Source organism: Dermacentor variabilis, chromosome 11 (assembly GCF_050947875.1).
Source record: "Dermacentor variabilis isolate Ectoservices chromosome 11, ASM5094787v1, whole genome shotgun sequence".
Taxonomy (NCBI): Eukaryota; Metazoa; Arthropoda; class Arachnida; order Ixodida; family Ixodidae; genus Dermacentor; species Dermacentor variabilis.
In genome coordinates, this window is record NC_134578.1 from 62071604 (window position 1) to 62096292 (window position 24689).

The 24689-nt window shown below is 41.9% G+C and overlaps 1 protein-coding gene across 1 annotated transcript in view; it reads left to right on the top strand.

The window, feature by feature from the left end:
• Nucleotides 1-23742, top strand: part of LOC142563298 (uncharacterized) — a 65061-nt gene extending 41319 nt beyond the window's left edge. Inside the window, exons 10-18 of the mRNA XM_075673852.1 lie at nt 776-931; nt 4479-4652; nt 8520-8669; nt 11271-11378; nt 12460-12615; nt 15608-15760; nt 16823-16978; nt 20454-20603; nt 23579-23742. Coding sequence (XP_075529967.1) covers nt 776-931; nt 4479-4652; nt 8520-8669; nt 11271-11378; nt 12460-12615; nt 15608-15760; nt 16823-16978; nt 20454-20603; nt 23579-23742 — 1367 coding nt within the window. The remainder of the gene's footprint in view (nt 1-775; nt 932-4478; nt 4653-8519; nt 8670-11270; nt 11379-12459; nt 12616-15607; nt 15761-16822; nt 16979-20453; nt 20604-23578) is intronic.
• Nucleotides 23743-24689: the final 947 nt, after the last annotated feature.

Sequence of the window (24689 nt, forward strand, 5' to 3'; positions counted from 1 at the left end):
AGCGAAAGAGCATAAAAAGCGGGAGCATACAACTTCAGCCAAGAAAAAAATTGAGACAACCCACTGCTCTCTGTCTACCTGTTCTGTCCTGTTTTCAGTGCTGTTGCCTTGCACGTCGATTTTGGACACGTTTTGTAAACGTGTCCAAAATCTATCTAAAAAAGACGACTTCAAAAGAATGCTGTCCAGGCGGTATCGCCATACCATTCCTGCTTTTATTTATTTCATGACATAGCTTTGATACGTTAAAATTTGGACTTACTGAGTATCCAAGAAAAAAAATAAGGGCTCCTGTGAAAGCTGTGAATTATTACATAGTGCCTGGAAATTCTATATATAATGAAGGGAAAGTCTGAGCGCGTCACACAGTACATGAAATTGTCAGTTTGTGAAAAATACGAAGTACTGAAATATCACTTTGATAAATTAGGGTTTGCAAAGCAATCGATGCCGCACGCGCAGATAGCTGTCAAGGCATCACAACCATTGCAATTTAAATATGCTGTCACATACTTGAAGTGTGAGTGGTGCTGTGCTCTGTCCTAATGTTCTGGCCATTGTGATGTTTCCTTCATTCAAATTAGGGTGAACCAACCAACAAGTTTCAAAAACGGGCAATACACATTTAGGATGCCCCAGAAAAGTTGTTTTATTTATAGTTTTTTTTTGTTCATGTTAAATATTGTTGATATTTTGGACGTTTACAATGCTGTCGCCTATGACAAAACATCTTTATCGATAGCTTACCCACAGTGTGTCATTCTTTTCACCCCAGATGAGGAGTGCAAGGTGATGGCACCTCTGGCAACAACAAAGAAATGTCGCCGTCGCAGATGGTTCTACGATCCGAAAACCGAAGAGTGTCGGCCGAGCTGCAGTAAAACCGCACCCTTCTCGAACCAGATTGCTTGCGATGGGGTGTGCCGGTCTCGTGAGTTAAACTTTAGTCTTTTTATTATTAATTCACTGTTTTGGCGTGGCGTTCCTCGTCGCTACCACTACCGCAAAGCATGCTGTTTGTTTAGAAGACATGGTTAAACATAACTGTATGTTTAAACACTTTAGGTTACTGTGTGTCTCTTCGCTACCTTGATTGCTCTTACGGCTATAAATTATCACATTTAACGCAAAGATGAACTTCTACACCTAGGAAAAGCGGTGACGTTGTTTACCAATGTGTGCTTAGTCTGTCAGCCTGGTGCAGCAGACAGTTTGACGCCATGGAAGTTTGACATCGGCAGCGCCTGAAGTTTATATCATGGAAATTTCGTGTTGTCTACTGCAGCTATCATCGTGTTTATTCGCCAACACGAAAAAAAAAACGCGAAGGAAGAATGGTGCGTTGGTTCCAGCCTACATATTTAACAGTCCTAGTGTTAGTAATATTACAAACCACGCAGTTTTATGGGAGTAAGAATGTCGCTGCCATACACTGCTTTGCTAACTGAACAATACACTATGCTAACAAACGTGTTGCGCTTTTGTCATGGCAAACCTTCAGATAAAATGGCAGGGGGATGAGCATAAGCTATTCTAGTATAGGGATAGAGTATGGGATACTCACTCCCCATGTTTGCCTAAACGTAACTACAAAAATATTCATGGCATTATCCTCGGCATTTGTGATAATCTTGCCATGAACTCAAGCAAAGCCGGAGAGTTGCTATGGCTGCTTTCATCATGGCGCCTGCAGAGACACTGCGAACGTGCTTTAAGCGTGACGAGATTGTTATATGATAGGTAACTTAAAAACACACGCTTGAAATTAAAGAAAGTGTGACCCCACAATGAACGCGCACGAAATATGCATATGCAGAATATTTCGCTAGAAACTGGCAATATTTCATCTCGAGAAGGTTAGAAAATGATTATCGTCAGTTTGACGCAAACATATTGTAGAACATATCATCAGGTGTTGCCACTTTACTCCCCAGCGGAAAGATTAGTGCACGAAAAATAGCCTCGAAAAAGATAAGCAAGGATACGGACAGTTTTGTGATGCTCTTCGATGAATATTGGGGAATTATGTGAGATGACTAAGCATTTTTTTCCTTCATATAACCTATGAGAAATAAAAGCGAACATTTAGTTGAATTTCAAGTAAACTATCTTCGTATATGTTTATATTGTTATAAAAACAACTATTACGTGATTTTGAAATATACGCTTTTTATTCCCCTTATTCAAATATGCTTTGCGTTCGGTATAGTGTTTACGTTCTGATCACTCATACTGGAGCTAGCCTGTTCTTATTTTAGAAATCTACCGGTATTATTATTCTAGTAATTATGTGAGAGGCTTCGTTGCCAAATAATACTGCGCATCGCTAGAGTGAGTTGTGAAAATTTATTGGAGACACCATTTTCTTGCACAAAAATAAAATTTTAAAATATTCGTTGTCACTCTGCCATTTCTGATGCACAGTATTTGAAAGACACAACGCTTCAGGGTAGATCCAGGAGCGTTTCAGAAGAGTAGAAGAACTACACCGCCAAAGGCCTTAAGATAGAATAAATATTATTAGTTTGCAAAGTCTGTCCTCGTGGTAGTTTGCAAAGTTGTGCTCGTGGAACTTGCACTTCTGCATTTCGGTTAAAGTCGAGATCACCACCAACTATGATAAGCTCCCGCCGCGATGCTCAAGGACCACTCATTTAGAATGAAGAAGAATATATCTGTATTTGATAAACAATGCGCGTTAAGAGATAACTTTACTGGGAATACTGAAAGAAAAAATGGGCGTGTCATGAACTCTTAGTAAGCGCGCACTATGGACTTTCTAATATCTGTTGCGGTCTAATTTTATTCCAATGCTGCAGTTACACATGTTGATATGCATATTCTTATTGACATTCGCACCGCACATTTTGTATTACTGTTACTCCGAAAAGTTGTGGCATTTGACACGCGCAAGTTACCATTGTGTAGAATTGTTTTCTCATTGTATATGCTCCACGGAGAATAATTTAATTAATTTTATGTTTGAGACAGTAAGGGGCATGAACTCCAATAACATTAAGTGAAAACGAAAACGCCATCGAATGCGAGATTTGCATGTGGTGCAGAACAAAATGCCATCTACGCCCGCGCACCGCAAACTGACAAGATCTCTTAGACTTCAAGCACTTAATTTTTATTTCATACTCCCGATGTCCATTTCCAGAGACTTCAATATGGAGAGAGTCGGATGACTCCATTCTGAAGGTTTGGTTAATGCATAAGATGTGTCTGCGCCCTCTTTCATTATTGATCGAACTTATGATGGCAGTCATACATGTATGGAGCATCCAAGATTACATTATGAACATTCCGAGTTCCAAATTTAGGGGCACCTTAAGACATTTTGTGCCAGCCTGTCTCATTCAAATCTAACTCTGCTTAATTCAATTCAGTAAATGACTAGTTACAGTTTCAGCATGCTTCCGACAACTGTTCGCTTTTTTTCGTTTTTCGTTTTCGTGATGCTTATGCTAATTTGCGTCATTTACTAGGCCACCCATTTCAGTGGGAGATCTTCTCTTCACTAATTTTGAGGCGCCTGCAGCGTTCGCTGAACTTGTAGACCTTGCTGTATCAATGAAATGCGACTTTTCTTTTGCAAACATGCAGAATGCCAAGCAAGCGAGAGAGAAAGTGCAGAAATAGAAATTACGGAATAAATACAAGAAAAAACATTCTCAAAACCTGTACGCTTAACGTACTGTCGCGCTCTTTATTAGCTACAACGCGAAAGCGCGCGGCAAGCCGGTCGCATATTGAAGCGATGGGTACCGGTACACGACCCTCTACAGCTGCGGTATTGAAATGTGCAGCTAATATAGCTAATTCATCCCTTATTACAATAGCTTTTTTTTTCGAAAGTTAGCGTCCCCGTAACTCTCAGGAAACAATGCGATTCGCTCTGCTCCAGTAGATCATTTCATTTGGGTAATGAGTAAATAGCTACAAACTCTACAATTATTCCTAATGCTCAAGCTAAACGAAATGTTATTTCAGGAAGGGCTTCATTGCTGTTGCGGCTGGTATGCTTTACTTGTCGACCTTATTATCAATTCATAATAATTGATGTAAAACACTAAGCTTTAGCAAGCAATTTGTGCCACCTACCATGTACTTTTGTCCGTTACATTAAAAATGTATCTGCGGATTACTTTACTTCTGCGAATCGCATTGGGACGCACGGATTTGTCAGGCAAATTCCGCTAGCGGATAATTTGAAAGCAGCTTAACTATCAACTAAAATGTGCGCACACGTAAGAATGAAGTTTTACTGAATAAAACGACACGGTGAAAAAGATTTTAGCAGTTAATCCTTCATAGCACGGCTATTTTTCCCTTTAGTTAGGAATTTGAACGCCTTTGAAAGCTATAAACACAGTTACCACCTTCTAATTTAGCCTCTAAAACTTAACAGCACTAAAGTTATCTTTCAGTCAATGGAAGAATAGGCGGCTAATATTTCTACATTTACATTACAGTGGAAGCCTGCGATTTTCCCATGGCAAGCATTCCTTGCTTGTTCCGCAAGGTGCATCGGGTATACATTTACAATCAATACACCAAAAAGTGCTTCAAGGGATACGATTGTGGTTTCTTCGGAAATAAGTTCCCTACTTTGCAAGAGTGTCAAGACACTTGTAGAAAGTATGAAGGTAAGTTTGATGTTTAAGTAATACGTACGGTAATTATTATTTGATTATTCACTGTTGTTCAATTTGACTGTCGTGGCCTTGTGAATTATGTATGTTATGTTTGAGTTTTTCTGGTGATTTATTGTTCATTCATTTTACCTGTAGGTGCCCTTATGGCATGGTACATGGGTGTTCTGTGGTAATTCCCATGAACATTATGTTAGACAAGCAAATCAACTTCCCAATATTGTTGTCTGTAGATGAAGAAATAAACTTAATTATGCAAAAAAGGTGAGACGTGCATACAGGACACAAGAGAAGAGATGTGGACAACACGAACGCCGACTATTAACTGAAGAGAGCACTGAGGCGAAAGAAAGGGACACAAAATTCATCTGCGAAAGCTCTGGAATGGTATCATCATGTGTTAGTCGGGTACGTGTGCCGGTCTGCGTGAGAGATGGCTGTTAAAGCACTTAATCTCTTCCTTAAGTAAAGCAACCGAAGGGTGACTCACGCACGAGCTTCCACCATTAAGAAACAAGACACACACCTCATCGGTGGAAGCTCTGGAATGGTATCACCACGTGTGATAATCAGCCTTGAGTCAGCCTTCGATTACTTTACATAAGGAAGAGATTAAGTGCCTTAACAGCTATTTCTCACGTAGACCGGCACATGTACCCGACTGACACGTGGTGATACCATTCCAGAGCTTGTGCAGATGAGTTTTGTGCCTTCTTTCTTTCTTTCCTTCCTCTTCTCTTCTCTTGTGTCCTCTTCTCTTGTGTCCTGTCTGCACGCCTCACCTTTATTGCATAATCAATCCTTACCAACTAGCTCCACTTTCAGTCGCTTTAGATAGAGTTTAACTCGTCGCAATCTTCCCGCGAAAATTCTTTAGGTGCGCATAAATGTCCCATGTTATTTTTTTACAGTTATAGTTCCTTTTGTCCATTTATGTGATCATGGACAAAGAAAGTTTTGTACACCAGGTTAAAAGTGTTTTTATGGCAATGTTCAGATTTACCAATCCTTAGCTTGATATTTAAATGCACGTCTCGTTGCAAAGGTAAAGGTTCTTGTGTAGGGGCCAAACGATTTGATTCTTTTGACCCATCAGTGTGTGACAAATAGATAGAAAGAGGAGTATGTCGATATTTATTGGAATATTTCCGCGGAATTACAAAATTTCGTGCCCCCTTTAAGCTTTGTTCCGCAGACCTCAAACAACAACAAATATTTGCGCAATGCTTTTTTCACAACAGCTTTATACCATATGGTACAGGAGTACAAATTTCAACGCAATGACAAACATTTTAATTCGATGTGTCTGTAGGTACTGACACGTTTACTAGCTATGTGTAGAAATTGAGGAATGTTTGCTGGGCGAACACACTGTGAAGCCGTTATCCTAACGATGCGCTGTCTAGGAGCGGTTTCACCAGTAATTGTCATTTTGGTTTCTGTAAGCTGGGCGAAAGAGGTACTTTGAATGTTCTGCTAAGCAAAGCATCAGACTGTGCTCAACACACATATCGGGCATCGCAATTATGTCTGGGGTGTTTCACGTTTGATGCGTAGTGGGTTATGCGCTCTTGTGCTTTGTTGTTTTGTTGCGTGATAGTTTGTGGTATGTCTGCGAATTTCTGCAGAACTTGACCCGTATTATATAAAGACACACTACAATTGTCCATAAAAGAACCTTTCACCCAATCGTAATGTTGGTCGCGTCATTATTAAATGTGGGTGGCGATCGCGATGGAGCACTTACGAAAGACATGGTTTTTATTCAAACCATGTTATGTTGACGGTTCTATTTTAGGAAAGACAACTTGTACTGCGTGATAAAGAATACACTCCAGAGAAACCATGCTAGCCAGCGTGGATGGATTTTGCAATTCACAGCTAAATACATTACCTATAACAAAATATTTGAATAAACGAGTAAGAGATGGCTCGTACAAAAAATAAAAATACTGGGCGTGGTAATGTGCGTTAGCCCATCATATTTTTCCTTCGAATGTGCTGGTGGGCAGCTGACTGAGCTGCAGCAATCCTTGAAGATATAAATAACCACAGCCATCTCCAGAAGCTCTTGTTACTTGTTGTCACAGGCTTTCAAATCACTTTTCAAGCAGGATTTTTTAGCACTTAGCAGAATAACAGAAATCCGAGGACACCTCCGCACTTCCTATGAGTTGTGAAGCGAAAGCATAATTGTCCAACTGAGGCTCGCTGGGCGGCCTTTCAAGTTTGGCACTCCAAGTAATGTTTTCGAGTTTCGCTAACTCGCATGTTATCGATATTCACGAATAAATTGGTGCTGGTTATTTTTTTGTTGTTGTACAGTTTCTACTTTAGGATGCTGGCTGTGCACTGGAATCATTCGGAAAATATTGCTGAGACAGCAAGGACGCCATATGCCAGTGACGTCCTGCGCGACGAGAGATCAAGGAGGCAGCAGCGGCCACCATAGCCGGCAGGCGCGCTCAGCCGCTAAGTCCAGTGGGGATGGGAGAGATAAGCACCGCGCGCCAGCTACCTTTAGCGATACGGCGCCAGCTACACGCACACGTCACGTGACTGCCTCGCCGAGGACAGTGAACACCACCTAGATAGCACAAGGCCTTTTCACTGCGATCCATGACGTCATGCTACCTGGCCCGAGTGCCATAGAATCTACTGGGGACGCCCGCGACTAGGCAACAGTGACTTTGACCTCATCGCTTACATTACGCCAGCCTTGTCAATGGAAATTGAGGGCCAGGCAGCGTGACGTCATGGATCGGAGTAAACAAGCCTTGTGATATCTAGGTGGTGTTGGGGCATCCCGTCTTGACCCGCGGCCTGGCGTCGCCGTATCTGATCTGTCGAGGCCAGCTGGTGACGTGGCGTCGCGGCGATGCGCACTCCCCTCACGTAACACCCGGTGCGCTAAGCTACAGCAGGTTCTCCAATTTGCCTGCTCGGCTGCGTCGAGGCGCTGTGGTGAGGCGGCGTCCCAACGAATGGGAATTCCGGTGCTGTTTCGCTGCTGCAGACCCTGGCTTTTTCGCTCAAGGAGCCATTGATTCTTTGGCATCAAAACGATAAATTTGTCATGCTCGCTCAAGTAATTTGTAATAGGTCGGTTGATTTACCGTCGTAACAACAGCATGACGAAAAAATTCGAAGCCACTCTGAACCCTAGCATTCTATATGTACATGGAGAGTTCTTAGTATTGAATTTCCTATTGTATTTATTTCATTTCATTGAATGTGAAAATTAGTTATGTGTACAGATGTCGCGCCTGCCATGTCTTGAAACATTTCAGGGCGCTTGAAGCAATGCACACGGTCATCCTACCCTAACATGAACAGCTAATTATTATCCCGTTATCAATTAGATAAGCTGACAGCGGTGAAGCCCCGTAGAATATTTTTTCCTGTAAATGTCGCATTAATGCATTATATTAGCCTCCTCTGATAAGGTAGTGGGTTTTGAAATTCTTGTGAACATTTTCTATGGAAAATATAGATAAAGCGGCCTATAATATCCTCAAGTGGGTCTTGCTTATCCTTGTCTCGGCATGTAGTAGTTAAGTAGAGGCTTTCTTTACGCCTTGACTAGAATCAGTCTTCTTTATTATTCCCTAGGACCCTGTACGACGTGCCCAAAATGAAGAATGAGCGCTGAGTTTTTGTTAGGTGGTTAGAGTGTTAAATATGCAATTAGATAGCCAATTTTGATTCAACAAAGTGGCTTAGTTTTCATATACTCTTGTTTTGCGGTAAGCAGGGCTCGCAAGCTTGAATAAGTCAGCTTCTTGTGTCCTGTAACTTAGTTACATAGCCGCTTGAACGAGCTTAGTCTCTTATAATAGAATCTGTTCCATACGATCGCAGTACGACGGAAACTGAAGAGTACTGTAGTGAGCACCTCTCAAGCCTCTACGCAAGGGCAGGATAGCGGTCATGGTATGGCTCATCAACCGGTATCGTCGCAATCAGGCATATCTTCGGGGCCAGGCCACCTGGGTATCGAAACAGGCAAGGGTGAGTGATATATCTCAAGTGTGGTTCACTTTGTGTCACCATCTACATTCAGTGGCTTACGTGGCGTGACATCTGATATAATTCAATCTGAACAAGGTGTAGTAAAGCATGGACATAGGTTATTATGTGACTGGACAAAGCAACGCAACAAAGACTCCTGGAATGAACTAGAAACACACAGAACGACACCCTTCTAGAACGCCAATATGTTCTAACTGTTTCTTTTAAGCCATTCATTTATTGTCGTTTATATTGTGCCACATACATTTTCACGAAATAAGCACCGCATTTTCTGCCATAATTGTCACAAATAATAGCAATAGAAATTTCAAGAAAACAATAAAGGTATCCGCAATCCATCTTCAGAGCTGCACTGGACACATTTTAGATAAACATGCCAATGCAGATAATGTTTAACAAGTTCTACAAGTAAAATTTTAATGCTGGCTTACGATTGTACATAAGAGGAAATGTGACAGCCAGCAGAAGAACCAGTATTTTTTGTTAGAAATTGTCTGTTTTGCAACAGTTTTGACGATCATAAATATTTTCAGTGAGAGGAATGCCTGCTAGAGGTAACATGAAGCCGCCCTATGCGAAAATACCGCACAGAAAATAATTAGCTGGAAAAACAATTCATTTAGTAGCATATATTGAGATTGCATACCTGGGAATTTATATTGTAGTTCCTCTCCTATTGCAGTTTTACTATAAACGTAACTACATTCTGCGCTGTATTAAGACGCTCGGCCCTACTCGTGTTAAGAGATCCCAGTACAGAAAATGCCGCTCGAAAATTATGACAATGAGTGTAAAGATAAACAGATAAGCTGCCAAAATTGCCAGCCATTTAAATAAAATGGAGCAAGACAAGCGCTGTGCCGTGGAAACACCGAACAATGAAAATTGACAGCAGCAGCGACACTCTTTGATTAACTTTAGGACGTCGTCAGTGTGAAATAAAATGGCATGCGACTTGACTTGTTGCATAGTAAATATATGTTGAGCAGGAGCTCAAGAATAAAATTACCATAGAAGTCATATCAAGATGAGTGGCGGTGGTAATGCGAAGAGCAAGCGAACAAAGTCGGGACAGATCATATTGCTGAAGTCACGTTTATTTAATACGTGCAGTTGTAACTACGACACTTTCGTTGCTTCGGTTATATTCCACACACTTAAATAGCGTCTTACTTTGGTATGAAACCGGCTTACAATGAGCATGGAGGCATGACGACGAGTGTATGACGCCGACGAGGTAATGATGGAATGATGAAGGAATGATATTAGTCGTAAGACAGAGGCGTATGATGACGACGACATGACAACGAGATGTCTCATTTAAATTTTAAATTTTGACGATGATATGAAGACGACAATGCGACGGCTATGACATGAGGACGATGCGATAACGACACTTTAAGACGACAATGGCGCGACGACGACGGTGCGACAATCACATGAAAAACTAGGAATCAAGACGTTGGCATTGACAATGATGGGGTGACAGTGGTGGCATAATCACGGTTGTTGATGACGATAACATCATTACGATAGAATCGAGAACAAGGAGTAACGTCAATGGATTGATGAAGGTTGCATAACAATGAAGGCATGACGAGAGTCGGAGTGATGACTATGAAGCGACCGCTATGGCATCCCGACGATGGCATGACAACGAATGAATGACGGCTGTGTGATGATGATGCAGTGACGACGATAGCACGACAACGGCATGAGGACAATGAATTGACGACGAGTGTGTGATCACAATAGTATTTCAATAAATGTATCGAGAACCCTTTATGACGGCGATCATGTGAAGCCGGCATAACGAGAGTAGTCGCATAATGCTCACAAGTTCACATGGATTGGCGAGTCGGTAATTTTTGTTAAAACGGGCAAAGCACGGAAGACAGGGACACAGAAAAACGGACACACAGGGCCATGCATGTCTATATTTTCGCATTCCCGTCTGATACGCTGTTTCAGTTATTTATTCATTTTTTGATTAAATGAATTTGTCTAAGAATAAGACACCAATGCCTATTTGTTATGAATAGAATAGTGTTGTTGTTTGGAGATATTTATAATGTGTGACACCCGTGAGCCTCCTTCGGCGAATCCAAATTTTGTCGAATAAGCAGCAACTAGGCCTTGCAAAATGTTTCTTTTGGCCATTTTACAACGGCAGAGCCCTTTGGCTGCCTCCACTAAAAAAATCTTCAGAAGCGCTGCGTGGACGCAAGGAGAATTTTGTTCGCATACTGCCCCGATCAAGGACAATTTCTTGCTGATTTCTAATTATACATATAAGGTGTCTTTACATAACAAGTGCGAATACTGTTAGAGGAATGTGGATGAGGATTCGTGTACATCTGTAATAAATATGAACGCTCTCCATCGAGCATTCAATGTAGAGTGCAATCAGAATGTTTACTCAGTTTGTTGTGCTTCCAATAAATGCTGTTTGTTTCATATCAGTGGCATTTTTGTTAATTAATAAACCTTTCAGCGACAGAAATTTTGCACTCTTTATCCTGCCTCTGTTCGTCATAGGGTAGCGTGAGTTTTTAAATAACAAGGAATATTGTTGTGCAGCACATGAATCCACAAATTCACTGACGGGCAGTGGCCAATCTTCGGGCCACATAGAAACAGTGGCGATGAATCAGCAAGGACAAACTGGCTCTGGACTTATATCTATCGGTAAGTGGCTATTTTAGGTTCCTTCATTTATTGTCATTCGTTTCCTCGGCTTCTGGTATTGGTGTATACCTGGATAATGAAAACGAATCATTGATAGTATTCTTCCATGTTTCGTAGAATGTGAGCAAAGCTTCAGAGAAAAGCAAATGTATACTTAGGAAAAACAATATACGCAGGTACACCGCGCTGTGGGAATCAAAAGCGTTATAATAACAATTGTAAAAAGTGCGTAAATACCACATAGTTGATTCAGTATGAAAAAACGAGTACGTCACCAACAGCATGGTTCTCGAGATGCCAATAAATGGTAAAAACTCTTCGAAAATAGTTAAATATGTTGCAGGAGCTTATACTCTAAACGACCAAGTCCAGCTGCGGCCGTGCTCCCACGTCTGTGCTCACCTAGCAAACCCAGACTTGTTTAAAGGCTTCGTCCGCATTGGACTGAAAGCAGAGTGAATCTTCAAGGGGAGTATGGTAGCGCGATTCAAAGACGGGGCAAGAGAAGACACAAAGGGACACACATAGCGCTGTGTGTGTCCCTTTGTGTCTTCTCTTGTGCCGTCTTTGAATCGCGCTACCATACTCGCCTTGAAGATGCATTACCAACAAGCCCACATTGCAACCCTCGTGAGCAGAGTGAAGTTGTAAATATTGAGAAAAAAAGAAAGAAAAGCTATGTGAACCAAAAGAACTTCCAACATAGTAAAACATCAGCGCAATCTTCTGATTTTCATTTTTTTTCTTAGCTTCAGTAACCTACTACCCGTAGGAGGGGATGCCAGCGGATATCGAAAAAAGACGAAGCAGCAAGCTTTTCGAGTTCAAACAAAACTTTATTCCATAGCAGTGTGTTTTTTTTTTTTGCTGGCCGGAACTTTGCGGTTCGGCATAACTAGGCGATAAGTCATGTTGACTGAGGTCAAATTAACGAGAGCTGACTGTAAAAAGTTTCACAACCTATCTCATATAAATATGCTTTTTAGTACGTAGTAGGTACTTTTTTTGGCTGTCTTAAATGTTGACCTACCTGTATTCAATGATGAACATTATCTCCGAGATAAGAACATGTGCTATACAGGGGGAGCCCAACACCAATCAGCAAGTGGCACAGCGGCCGTCTCCCTAGGCTCAACGGAAAAAGAAAATGCAACATCAAATTTGGATCATCCACAAACCCGATCGCATTCAGGTATCGCTACTGGATCAGGGCTTCTGAATTCCCTTGGGGTCAGCGGTGAGTAATTTTCATTGGGTTTTGCTGATGCACCTCGCGCTTTGAATTTTGCAGCATAATTAGCCATTGCATAGCAATTTAGGCCGAGTAACATTGAATACAGGCTCAGCAGGTAACCGTTAAGAAGACATATTTTGAAGCATCAACAATCTAAATTGATGACACCAGAAAATAAAATTATTACGTTATACGACTCAATCGCAAGTAATAAATTCGGAATCGAGAGCAGAAAATCTACGTATATTTCTCCAGCAACAGAAGTGAAGACGACTGAAACTGCAAGCATCACAACCCAAAGTTTTTTTTCCTGCTCGTAGTTACATTGCAAGCGAGCGCCTCTGCTTGTGTTTATTTAAACCAATGCGGCACAAAACAGGACAAGTGTTGCTGCGCATAAAATATTGTGCTAGCTCTCGCCTCACGTCTTCACTTGTTAGACAGAAATATAACAGAGTTTACCTTAAATAAATAAATAATTTGAGGCCACAATGCTGCGTGCATCGTGGCCTCAAATATAAGTAATCCCAACGTCTAGATATCCAGAAAATTTCTTTGTGCCTCGTACACTTCCTTGAAATCCGTGGAAAAGAATACGCTTCGCAAAACATGCAACATTGCTCTGACATTGAAATAATTACTAAATGCTTAAACCAATCTTCAGAATTAACACTAGCTTTGACACGTGATGTGCGCGGCGTGTAAAGCCAAAAGACAACACAACGAGTATCCACACTGCCCCTGTTAACATAGCAGTGGTTTCGTCTTCTTTGCCATCGGAGCTAGCCATATGGCTGGCACCGTTGCTCAGACATTCGAAGACCACTGCAGGTCTTCGGGAGCACACAATTCGTCACGCTGATTTTCTAAACTGCGTGGTGTACATAATTTAAGTAAATTATGCAGTTTGTATATTTAGTGTATGTATTATTTAATTATTTTTAAATATCTAATGTCATTACAGAAGGGGGAGCTGGCGAAAGATAAGAAAGCATTCATCGACCGCAGCTTTATTTACAGAATTATTATTGACTTTGACAATGCAGGCGGGCAGGCCATTCCAGTCACTTGGTGTATTCTAGAGTAACGTGTAAAAGCAGAAGTTTCACCAAAAGATACACGTCATTTCTTTCTGTTGTCTCCCATTATTGAAATAATCAATATTTCGTAAAATAACAATAGACGGGATATTTTTCTGCGTTGGAGTAGGTTAGGAAGTTATAAGGATGCTTTCATAGGGGACACACTTGAAAGACGCAAATAATTACATAAAATCAAGCCTGCGCTACAGTTGGGCACAGATTCAACTTGATTAAGGGGAACGTAACCAGGACACCATACTACAAATGTGTGTATTTCAATTTAAAGCTTACGACCGTTCTTGCACTCTTGGCCATAGCGATGTTTTTAATCTAGTACAGTAGCGCCATCATTAACATTCGATTCTATTATCTTTGCTGACTACCTAATTACTGTGAGATCACGACGAAGGCTTCGTGGTTATGTGCACTCATGCACAATTATATGAAGTTACTTTATCCAGCACGCAACCACCTATTTAATAAAGTGCATGTTTCGAAAAGCGTCTTTTGAAATACATTCTAATTGATTTGCACTACTTCGTGTTATACCTGAACTGGTTAACGACGCACCAGATATCTGCTTAAGGTCAGACCTAAGTACAGAAGTGGACGAGTCAGAAAATAATGCACGCTGTAAACACGATAAGCGGCCCATAACTTACTCGATGACTGAACTACATTAAACGAGGTGTTCATGTGAATTAAAAAGAGACGCGGCCCGAGAACGACACACTGAGGAATCGCGGAGTGAACTGAAGAAGGACACGAATCGCAGTCATTAGGGGTTACGTAGTTTGTTCTAGGCTCAAGAACATTTTGAGTCTGAGGTAAACTACTGAGCTCGACGTTTATTTACTTAGTATAAAACACAGTTGTCGCTGGCGGAAATGGTCATATGCTTTGCAAAAAACCAAGAAATATGCATTCGATGAAGTGCCGATTGTAAACAGTGCAAAAGATGTAAATGGTAAAAGAAATTACCCCTGTTTCGAAATAATATAATCTTGGGAAACAGTGTTAACCTGACATGTAAAATTAGTTGGCTTCAAACACATTATGTTGGTTTAAGTAGATTATATGTTCTACTAGTTTACAGGGAATAATAGGCAATGACATGCGTCTGTAGAGGGGAGACTATGTGGGATCACCGGTCTTTATTGCACCACTTGTGCACTTTCCAATCGCTGGGTAACAGGCCACAAGCAAGAGACTGCAAAACAGGTTCACTTGATATAATTAGTTACCGCTGTCCCTGGCTCATTTCGTCGAGCTTCAACTGCACTTTCTTTGTATAGTACAGTCCTGCGTCGGTGGTAAGATGACCGTCGAGTGCAGCATCATCTCCACTTATATGCACATGTTCAGAGAATATCAGTAAAGAGCAGCCAGAGTATCTTCCCAAAGGGTTATCGCGGTGTCTGAAGTTATGTCAAATGAGCGTGCTTTTCAGAAATTTGCTTCGGACCTGCACTTCACTCTGATCCCCTACCGTACGCGCTCTTAATCAGCCACGAAATGGCGATTACTTTTAACCGAGGTTGCCAAGCTCGCTTCCCTTGCAACCGTGATTACTGGTCTATCCGCTGTTCACTTCCTTGGCGGCTGCAAATAGTTGACTTATAGGTAATCGAGGTCACAGTAACCACAGTTAAGACCACCCGGGTTTCAAGACTCAACACTCAGATAACAGTTATTAGGCTGTCCACTATATTCTGTGCTAAATGGATCAAAGTTAGACGGCTTTATGTAATCGTATTTTAGCTTTAAAACTTTCTGCAGCGTTTTATGTACTTTAGCAAATACCGTAAAGGAGTGCATAAGCGTCTAATAAGGATACCTTTGTGGCTTGCAAATTCATGTGCCTGTTGTGATCGGTGAAATTTATCTCTGTAAATTAACATTGTTCTGTTTAGGCGGCACAGCTCAATTGGCAGGTTCCACAACCAGCGGTTCGACTACTTCGATCCAATTACACAATTCCGGTTCAACGGCAAGTCAACATGCGGGTCACGTCGTTCACGTAATGTCTAGTGGCTCAGCGCTTGCGGGGAACGAGATTGGAATAGGTGAGTCAAATATCGAACATTTTCTCTGTGTTTATAGCACTTCCAATTCTCAGTTTTATGTTGTCAGTAAGTAGCGCATCAGAAAGCGTGATCTCTGTTTGAGGTTCTAACGGTGTAAATTATGTGAAGTTTGTATACGGCAACCTTTTCTAGTGGTTTTCATAACCACACGTGGCAAATATTCCGTGAGAAATTGTAAATTTGAATCCAGAACTTTAAAAAATTCATAGGCCTGCATAAAAACACGGAACGTTTTCTTTTTCACTTACCATAAATAAATACGTTTATTGCCGTTCTCTGCTGCTGGTGTTGTGGATTACAATGTAAATATAATAGCCAGCCGATTTACAGAAACGACTTGTGAGTCTGTAGGCATTAAACGATATTGTAATGAAAAGAGCAACACATGCAATGCAGAAGTAACAATCTCACTGGGCAGGAAAAGTACAAACATTTGTTAACGTAAAAAGACCGTTGGACAAACTCCACTTATGAGTCAAGCACTCGAATGCTATGAGGTCGACTCGTAAACTAAACGAGAATATAAATCGAGAATACAAAACAAGGATTTTGCACCAGGAGAATAGGAAGCACCGTATATTAAACACCAAATACTTATGACAGTTGATGATGACTCTGCATGATGACAGCTTTAGCCGCAAATCAAGGAAAATATGTTATTAGTTTTTTCTATGCTGTAAGTGCTCCCAAGAGAGGTAAAAAAAATTCAGAATGACTTGCATTTCTTTTTTTTTGGTGACGTAAATATTAGACATGGAATAGACAGTTATTTTGGCAGTCAGCTGTCATGTGCTAGCAATACATTTTCGAAACTATACCCCGCAGACGTATAATAGTAGGCACTTAAGTAAGTACGTTGGGTTAGGTAGGACAAAAGTGCATTTTGCAATCACCATACAAGTTTTAGCGTTTTGTGTTTCACGGTGTGCATCATATACTGTCAGGTTCCGCAGGTCTCGTTGGAAAGTTCTGTTTTTCGTGAAAGTTAATCTACGTCTTATTCGTGAATTTGGCGTCTGAGAGAAATCGTGTCCCGCCTAGGAGGAGCTGATCATCAAAGGACGAGTGGCGCAACGAGCAGCTCCCAAGACTCCGGCCATATCCTCCATACTGATTCAACCGCGAGTCATCAAGTGCGTTCGTCGCAGTCCGGATCTTCTACGGGCGTAGGTCTTGCGGGGCATGACATGGTAAAAGGTGAGCGTCAGTTTCAGAAATTTGTAGATGCGTCTGCCGGGTGCAATTCTCAGCCTTATGTTGCTAACATGCAGCGAGTGACGGAACATGGATGCTGTTTGCTGTAGGTCATGCGATTGACTGACAGAAGCCTATACAGTATGAAGTTTACTTTCATGCTTTTTCTCGTCTATGCAACACAACAAACCTGCAACAAATGATGCTATGTCTACGTGGACGCTTTTGCGGTTGTACCACTTTAAACAGGACTGTAGATGACAGCCAAACCCGTTTGCAACAGAACGCTATGCTGCTCCATATGTCCTACCTGACTTGGCGAGCCTGTTCTCAGGGAAATGAACTTAAAACGCAACTAAGCAAGAAAATTTCGCGACGTGAGCCGTCCAGTAGTGCGCTCTTAAAGAAAGCTTGCACCCTTTGGGCATATCTTGTCCTCAACAATAATCGACACCTGCCCTTCTTGCGTTTCCCTTCTTTAGCGCGGCGAGTGCGGTAGTTCCAGGTCACAAACAGCATTGGTGTTATCAGCGTGACATAGCATCCTCGACAGGAAAGTAGCGAGCGCAGATTTTTCAAAAAGAGAGCACGTACAAGGCAGATGACGATTATTCTTGGGGGAAAGGATAGGCCCAAAAGGGTGATAAGAGTATAGTTCTTGCTCGAGAGAATGGAATGGAAATTTGTCACGTCCAAGGGCAGCGTACGTGTAAGAAATTGACATTATCATGCACACATGTGGAATTTTGCATGCCAGGCCCTTACTTTGATTCATAGGCACCTTAGAAAATGTTTTTAATGTTAGAAAGCTACCGCTCATTTACAGAAATATTTATTGTCTGAGCCTACTAAATACGCAATTTGATTATCGATAACAGAGTAGCACTTTATGGGCTAATTCATATTCTGCGTCAATATTTTATTTCAGCAGAAGTGTTTATTTTGCAACATATTTTTTTCTTTTCCGAGAGTTTGAGACAAACATCCATTGTAAATTGGCTTCGGAGCTCGAGGAAAGAGGACGAACGACTGGAACAAATGTTGGAAATCACAGTGTATATGCTAAAGCGGATGGAGGCGAAAGCCGTCATGCTGAGGAGACATTCACTATACTACTTGACATTCTCATTCGAATGCGTTGCTACTTTCAATTAGTTTTCTTCCCACAATTGATAGTGGGTTCGAGTGCCCTAATTAACTCTAGCCTAATTATTTGTAGCCGCATTGCCTTCGAATTGACTAACACCAAAGGTCAAGGGTTCGGCTCCCTCCAATGGTGGCATGTTTGGCAATCAAGGGTGGCACAATCGAATTTCGGTGCCACTGAATTTTGGTCCCACCAAAGGTGGAGGGCTCCACTCCCACCGAAAGTAGTGGGCCCCAGTGCCTCAAATAACTTTGCCCCAATTAGCATCAACTTTCGTGGGTTCGAATGCCTTAGTTAAATCTATCTTAACCAGGTGCCTTAACAAAAACCGCCTTAACACCAAAGGTCGTGCGCTGGACTCCCGCCAATGGTCGTGAGTTCGACTCCCATCAGTTTTGGTGCCATGAAATTTGGTGCCATAACGCCGGAAGGTCAACTTTTCGATAACACGGGACGTCGGATTTTTCGACCCATGAGCCACTTAAAGCTTTCACCTTAATAAGTACAGGGAATTACCTGGCGCTTGAATACATATTAGTTTTAATATTGTTACTTCAATTTTACCCGCCACTGCGAAATATACTATACAGTTTTAATCAGATGATATTGTTGCTTGGTAATGTGCTATATTCAATTGTTCTTTTTAAGGAATCAACAAACCATTTTGCGTGTTGGTAGAGTCATGTTATAATTTTAGAGACTATATTTTCTTCACTAGCTGTACCGAGGCAAATTTTAAGATTCTTTTCATTGTTTTTAAGCTACATATTCTAATGGTGTGAATCGACAAATCCACCATGAAGGCATCTCTATCTAATGGGCATCTTAAAATATGTCTATAATATATAACATATGTACATATGTCATTGTCGCACTGCTTATCCAACATTATAACCAACGGCCCCGGCACACGGACACTTGAGTGCCCTAAGCGGAGTGCCGTTACTTCAGCTGTAGGCTTATCTGAAGCACACGGAACTTGCGACAATGTCTAGTATGTTCTCATTTTTTGGAGCAAACAAGAGGCAATGCGTTCACGCTGACAGCTGGTGCTTTCCAGCAGTGGCACACGCAAACTTTCTGGGGTGTACGTACATCATTTCTACATGATTCAACCTAAGACCCGCTAAAAACGAAAAATGGCGCATAGGCACGAGTCACAGTGGCAAGGCATCGGATCTTGGTGTTGCATCCTAATGCACCCACTACAGACTGGTTGTTTAAAGCACATAAAGATACAGCGCCAAATACCATGACAGTGCACAAGCGCAGTGACAACGTGGAGCACTCGGAAGTATGACCAGCGGTCCAAGCAAGCTTAAGGTCCGTCGGCTTCTCTTCGATGCCGCTATTTAAGTACAGTGTTCCTCAACTCGATTGGTAGGCTACACTTTTGGATGGGACCTCAACGTTTAGATATCAACGGTGGACGACGCCATTATTATGGCCAAATAATATCAAGAGGCGGCGTGTCCGCGACACCTAGAGCAGTGCTCATTGTGAAAGAATCATAGAAACATTAGCACATTCCAGGTTTTCAAGAATTGTAATCTCACTGGTCGTCGCGAATGCCGGAGGCCAGCAATGCAATACTGAAGATCGGCTTCTTATCCTGAAAATGTCCTTCGGTCCGAGGGGTATCAGCTGTTCTCTGGTACATTTGATTACTAGGAAATGTGCAGGTACAAGGAGGAATCAGCCATTACATTGCAGATGTACTTGGGGTTCGTTAGGAAAGGCCTTCGTCCTGCAGTGGACTTAAGACTAGGCTGCTGCTGCTGATTATTATTATTATTATTATTATTATTATTATTATTATTATTATTATTATTATTATTATTATTATTATTATTATTATTATTATTATTATTATGACGTTGGATAAGTACTCGCGTCTGATCTTATAGTTCCTTGGCGATGGAGGCAAATTGTCCATTGCAGGCAAGGAAATCCAGGCGTCTCTTATAAGTCGAAGGCAAAGAGTCTCAGGAAGGGCAATCTGCGGAGCCGAATCAAATTATGTACAAGGAAACTCGCCCACCCTGCAATTACAGCCTGCCATCCGAGCTTCCCACCCGTCTTTTCCCCATGTGCAAGACACCTACGCTTTCACAAGTGAAAAAGCATGGCTCGCAAAAAAAATGTTGCAAAGCAGGTGATATGAAATGCACTCAGGTTGCAGACCTGGTTTTCAACGGGCTATTTAAGAGGTTGCACAGACACGGTGTTGCATCGAATAAATAAAATGCATACCAGTTTTATTTGAGATCTGCTTCGTCATTACTAGGGAACCGATATAAACAAGACAATATTTCAACGTGCCCTATACAGGCGGAGCACATCTGTCAAGTGGTATGGATATCAGCTCCCAAGTCTCCGGTCAAATACGCAATGCCGATTCATCTGCGCGTCATCAACATGGGCTGTCACTTTCAGGAGCGTCTACTAGCTCAGGTCTCGCAGGGCAACAACTAGGAACAGGTGGGTCAGACAAGCATCTTCTCAATCTTCAATTTGTTTGATTTTGGAGGTTTATAATATATTAGGGCGCAAAACTTTTATTTGCATAGAAAACTTCGCGTAATGTTATTTATTGTACTGTCACATTCCTGATAGCCGTATAGGTGCCGATCGAATTGAGATATTTAAATTCCGGTGGCTTTCATCTTGTTTACGGAATGTGAATTTATTGTGCAATATCTTTACACAAACGTCGCATCTAGAAGTATCACTTATTTCATGTTAGACATATAAGACAGCAACCTCTCGAGCCATGTAAAATATACACTCCTTATAAATCATTGTGAAAGCACTGTCAGATGTGAACTCGCCGCATGAAGTGACACTGATGCTGAGGGCAAATTTTCAGTCCTTTAAAATGCTACTGTTCTCATTAAACACTTTAGACTTTAGATTACAGATTTACAGATTTATCGAGGAGTGGTACATACCCATGCAGCATGCTCAGTGTACCATCCCCATGAACAATGTCGCCGTCAAGCAGTTTCGTTGAAGGGTGGCACAGAAGTACGCAGCGTCGCGCGCTAATTCACCCAAGATGGTCCGATGGTTGCTTTTGAACACTATTCCTTAAGCAAAGCAGACCAACTTGCTACCTATTTAATCATAGACAAGCCAGAGACGCAGGTCAGCTAGAAAATAGTTTGATACACAGCCCTGGGAAAGCCTGGGAAAGTGCGTGAAGCACGCCATGAATGCAACTCGCATTCTAAAACTAAATAAATAAAATTATACCTACCTTGAACATTGCGTTTGAGGCAAGGATGCGCCTTTTTGACACTGGTAGCAGAGGTTAAGTGAGTATATGTATTTTCCAAATAATTAGGGACAGTACTTTAATATGAGTATCCGTCAGGAAGTGCCACGTGTTCGATATAAAGAATAATGCGCATCATGCGGGCTTACACCATTTGCGTGCGATTGTATGTACTTCAAGTATCAAAATAAGTAAAAGGTTCCTGCGGGAAGGTGAGCGTATATTATACTTTAGGATTCTTTAGGGAAATGAACTAGGAACAGAAAGGTATTTGATAGCAAGATCAAATAACATCGTGACGTTCTAGCTACAGCCACTTACGATCTTTGCATTGTAAGTTTTCTTCTCGTTCCCAATGGGTATTGCAATGGACAAGAAAGCGTAAGGCGCGTAGGTTTGCAATACTACCTAGGTAAATGGGAGTGATAAAATGTGATAAAACGTTTGTCAAGTAACTGCGATAATTATGTGTGTCTTCAAGTAGGGAACGAACAATCCTGTCAACTCTATTATTACGCTTTGCATGATTTGAGAGCAAGTAATGATGTCGCTATAACTTCTGAAATTTACAATGGTATTGCAAATTGTGGGTCACAACTGGGCTGGTAGACATTTGGATGATAATCGCGGAGTCAATATAACGCTAGCAGGCGCTCTCCTAATCTCGGCGCTTAACGTGTAAAGGTCAGTGTGTCTTATATAAAGCTAAAATATTACTGAAGGGGGAAGTGAGATACCACTCGTTCGTAGCAACTGCTACAAAGGAAACCCATAGGGGTCCCTCGAAACAAAAAGCCTCGTATTTGAAGAAAAATTCTTCCTGGTCCGTGATTAGGACCCGGGACCACCGTCTTTCCGGGGCAGCCGCTCTACCATCCGAGCTAACCAGGCGGCTAGCAGATGGCAAGCTTCAGTCGAATTTGTCAACAACTCATAGCAAAGACAAGAGTTTGACGTAATAGTGCTGCGAAACCCGCAAGGTTGCGAGTTTCCGCAGAACTATTACGTCAAAGGTAAAAAATTGGAGGACGCTTAAGCTTCGCCTTCAAGAGTTGAACGCGACAGCGTTCCCGTCGACCCGCCAAGGGGTGTAAGACAATGGGCTACGGCGCAGCGACTACGCGCCCCGCATCGGACGCGGTGAGCGTCGAGCAACGCAGCGTTCGGCGCGACAACGAAATGTGCGCCTGAGCAAGCGACGCACGCCTGAGCCTTAGAAACAGCTAGTTTCTAAGGCAACACCGCGTTCACTAGAGGCGCTTTTGTACCGCTTTGAAGCATCGAACTCGTGGCTCAGTGGTAACGTCTCCGTCTCACACTCCGGAGACCCTGGTTCGATTCCCACCCAGCCCATCTTGGCAGTTGCTTTTTATTTATGAAGTGCCTGCCGTGATTTATCGCTCACGGCCAACGCCGCGGACGCCGACGCCGACACCGACACCGACGCCGACGACACCGGCTTTTCTGCGACACGAGCTCCTTAACGCTATCGCGTTAAAATGTGTACGTGATAGGAAAATATTTTTTCCAATTGTGTTCTAGGAGCTAAGTGGAATGTATCATTGATAAACTACATCCTATCTTGTAAGCTGATACAAGGCACCATTGAGCAAGTCTTTTTTGTCCTAAAAGTGAAGCAGGCTCTAACGAGCGCAAAACTTTGTTCCTCAAAAAAAGTCCTGTACAGGCACGAAACAAACTCAGTTGAAAAGTGGTATATGAAGCAGCTCCCAGACCCCTGGCAAAACATCCACTTCCTATTTACATGTGCGTCATCAACAAGCTTCGTCGAATACTGTGGCGGATACTCGTTCAGAGCTGGTAATGGCCGGTGTAGGAATGGGTGATATCTCTGATATTGTGCTGTAAAACGCAGTGGCACCAAGGCTCTGTTAGAGAAGGCAATTAATAGTGTGCAATCTAACAACATTCAACAAATAAGCCGTAATAAACCAGTGTGCAATATATAAAACTGAAAAAATTATATATGATATTCCACAAAAAAGATGATACTCACATAAGGCACATGGAAGGATTGTTTCGCCGCAAAATAATCACTTCGACTTTCAGCAATCTATTTATTCGATTCACTCTTACAATTCAGTCATTCACTCTTAGTAATTGAATGAATACTCGTATATGAGAAATTGAGCCTGAAAAATGCACCTGTTTTCTACAGGAGCAGCACAAAACCAGTTCACAAGTGGTTCCACAGTCACATCTCAGACCTCTGGCCACACACACAATTCTGACCTAAGTGCGGTTCATGAACAGGGTTCTTTGCATTCTGGTACATCTGCTGGCCGCGGAATTGCTGTGAACGAACTAAGAATGGGTGAGTGATGTCTCTGATATGTTGCTCCCAATTCTGTGGCTTTTTTTGCTAAAGCATATGCTATTAATGTACAGTGTATGATATACCGTGACGTCAATGACATCAATCTCCAAAACAGAGAGTGCTGTTGTACCGTAACATTGTTAGGAATAATATTTTCTACCATGAATTCTAATAACAGAATAGGTCAGTCGGCGTATGCTGGGTAACCTAGCTAATATTAATCGATGTTTAAAATTATTCGGAACCACTCTAGGAGGACGCGACTTAATGCAAGTTTTTGGCTATTCCATAAGGCAAGCCACGCTGTTTAGGCATTATTGTCATCAGGATTCTTACGATACTTAAAGCGGTTGACCCTATCGATGCATGTCCGTGCTTGTATATATGGTTTACCCTGACCCAGTGACCAAAGTTACCTGTCAGCTTGGATCAGTAGCTTTGTGGTTGCGATGTTGTTGTGGTGGGTGCATCGCCATCATTCTACTGAGAAGGATAACAGAACCGCGAAAAAACAACGACGAGGCGGGTACATATGGAAAGTCTCGTCTTTGTGTCTTTCGTGCTTTTGTTCTTCTCAGTTATGAACAAATTCACCCCGAAAAATGTGTTCCTAACTCATCCCACCTTCGTGCTCTTATTCTCGTCATATAGTCGTCATTCTATTGCCTTCATGCGTTCGCTGTTGTACCATCGTCGTGATGCGATCGCGCTCGTTCTATTGATGTCATTCTTTCTTCACATCTGATTCGCGTGATGCTGCCATCTCACTATCTCACGCGATAGTCGTCATTTAGTTATCGTCATACGCTCGTCGACTTCCCATTCTGTGCTTGCAATCACCGTTATGCCACCATAATTTCCAAATTGTCATTGCGCCGTTATTATACACTCGTGGTCAAACCATCCATGATCATACCACCGTTACGATGCCCTCGTGGTCGTTGAATCTGCG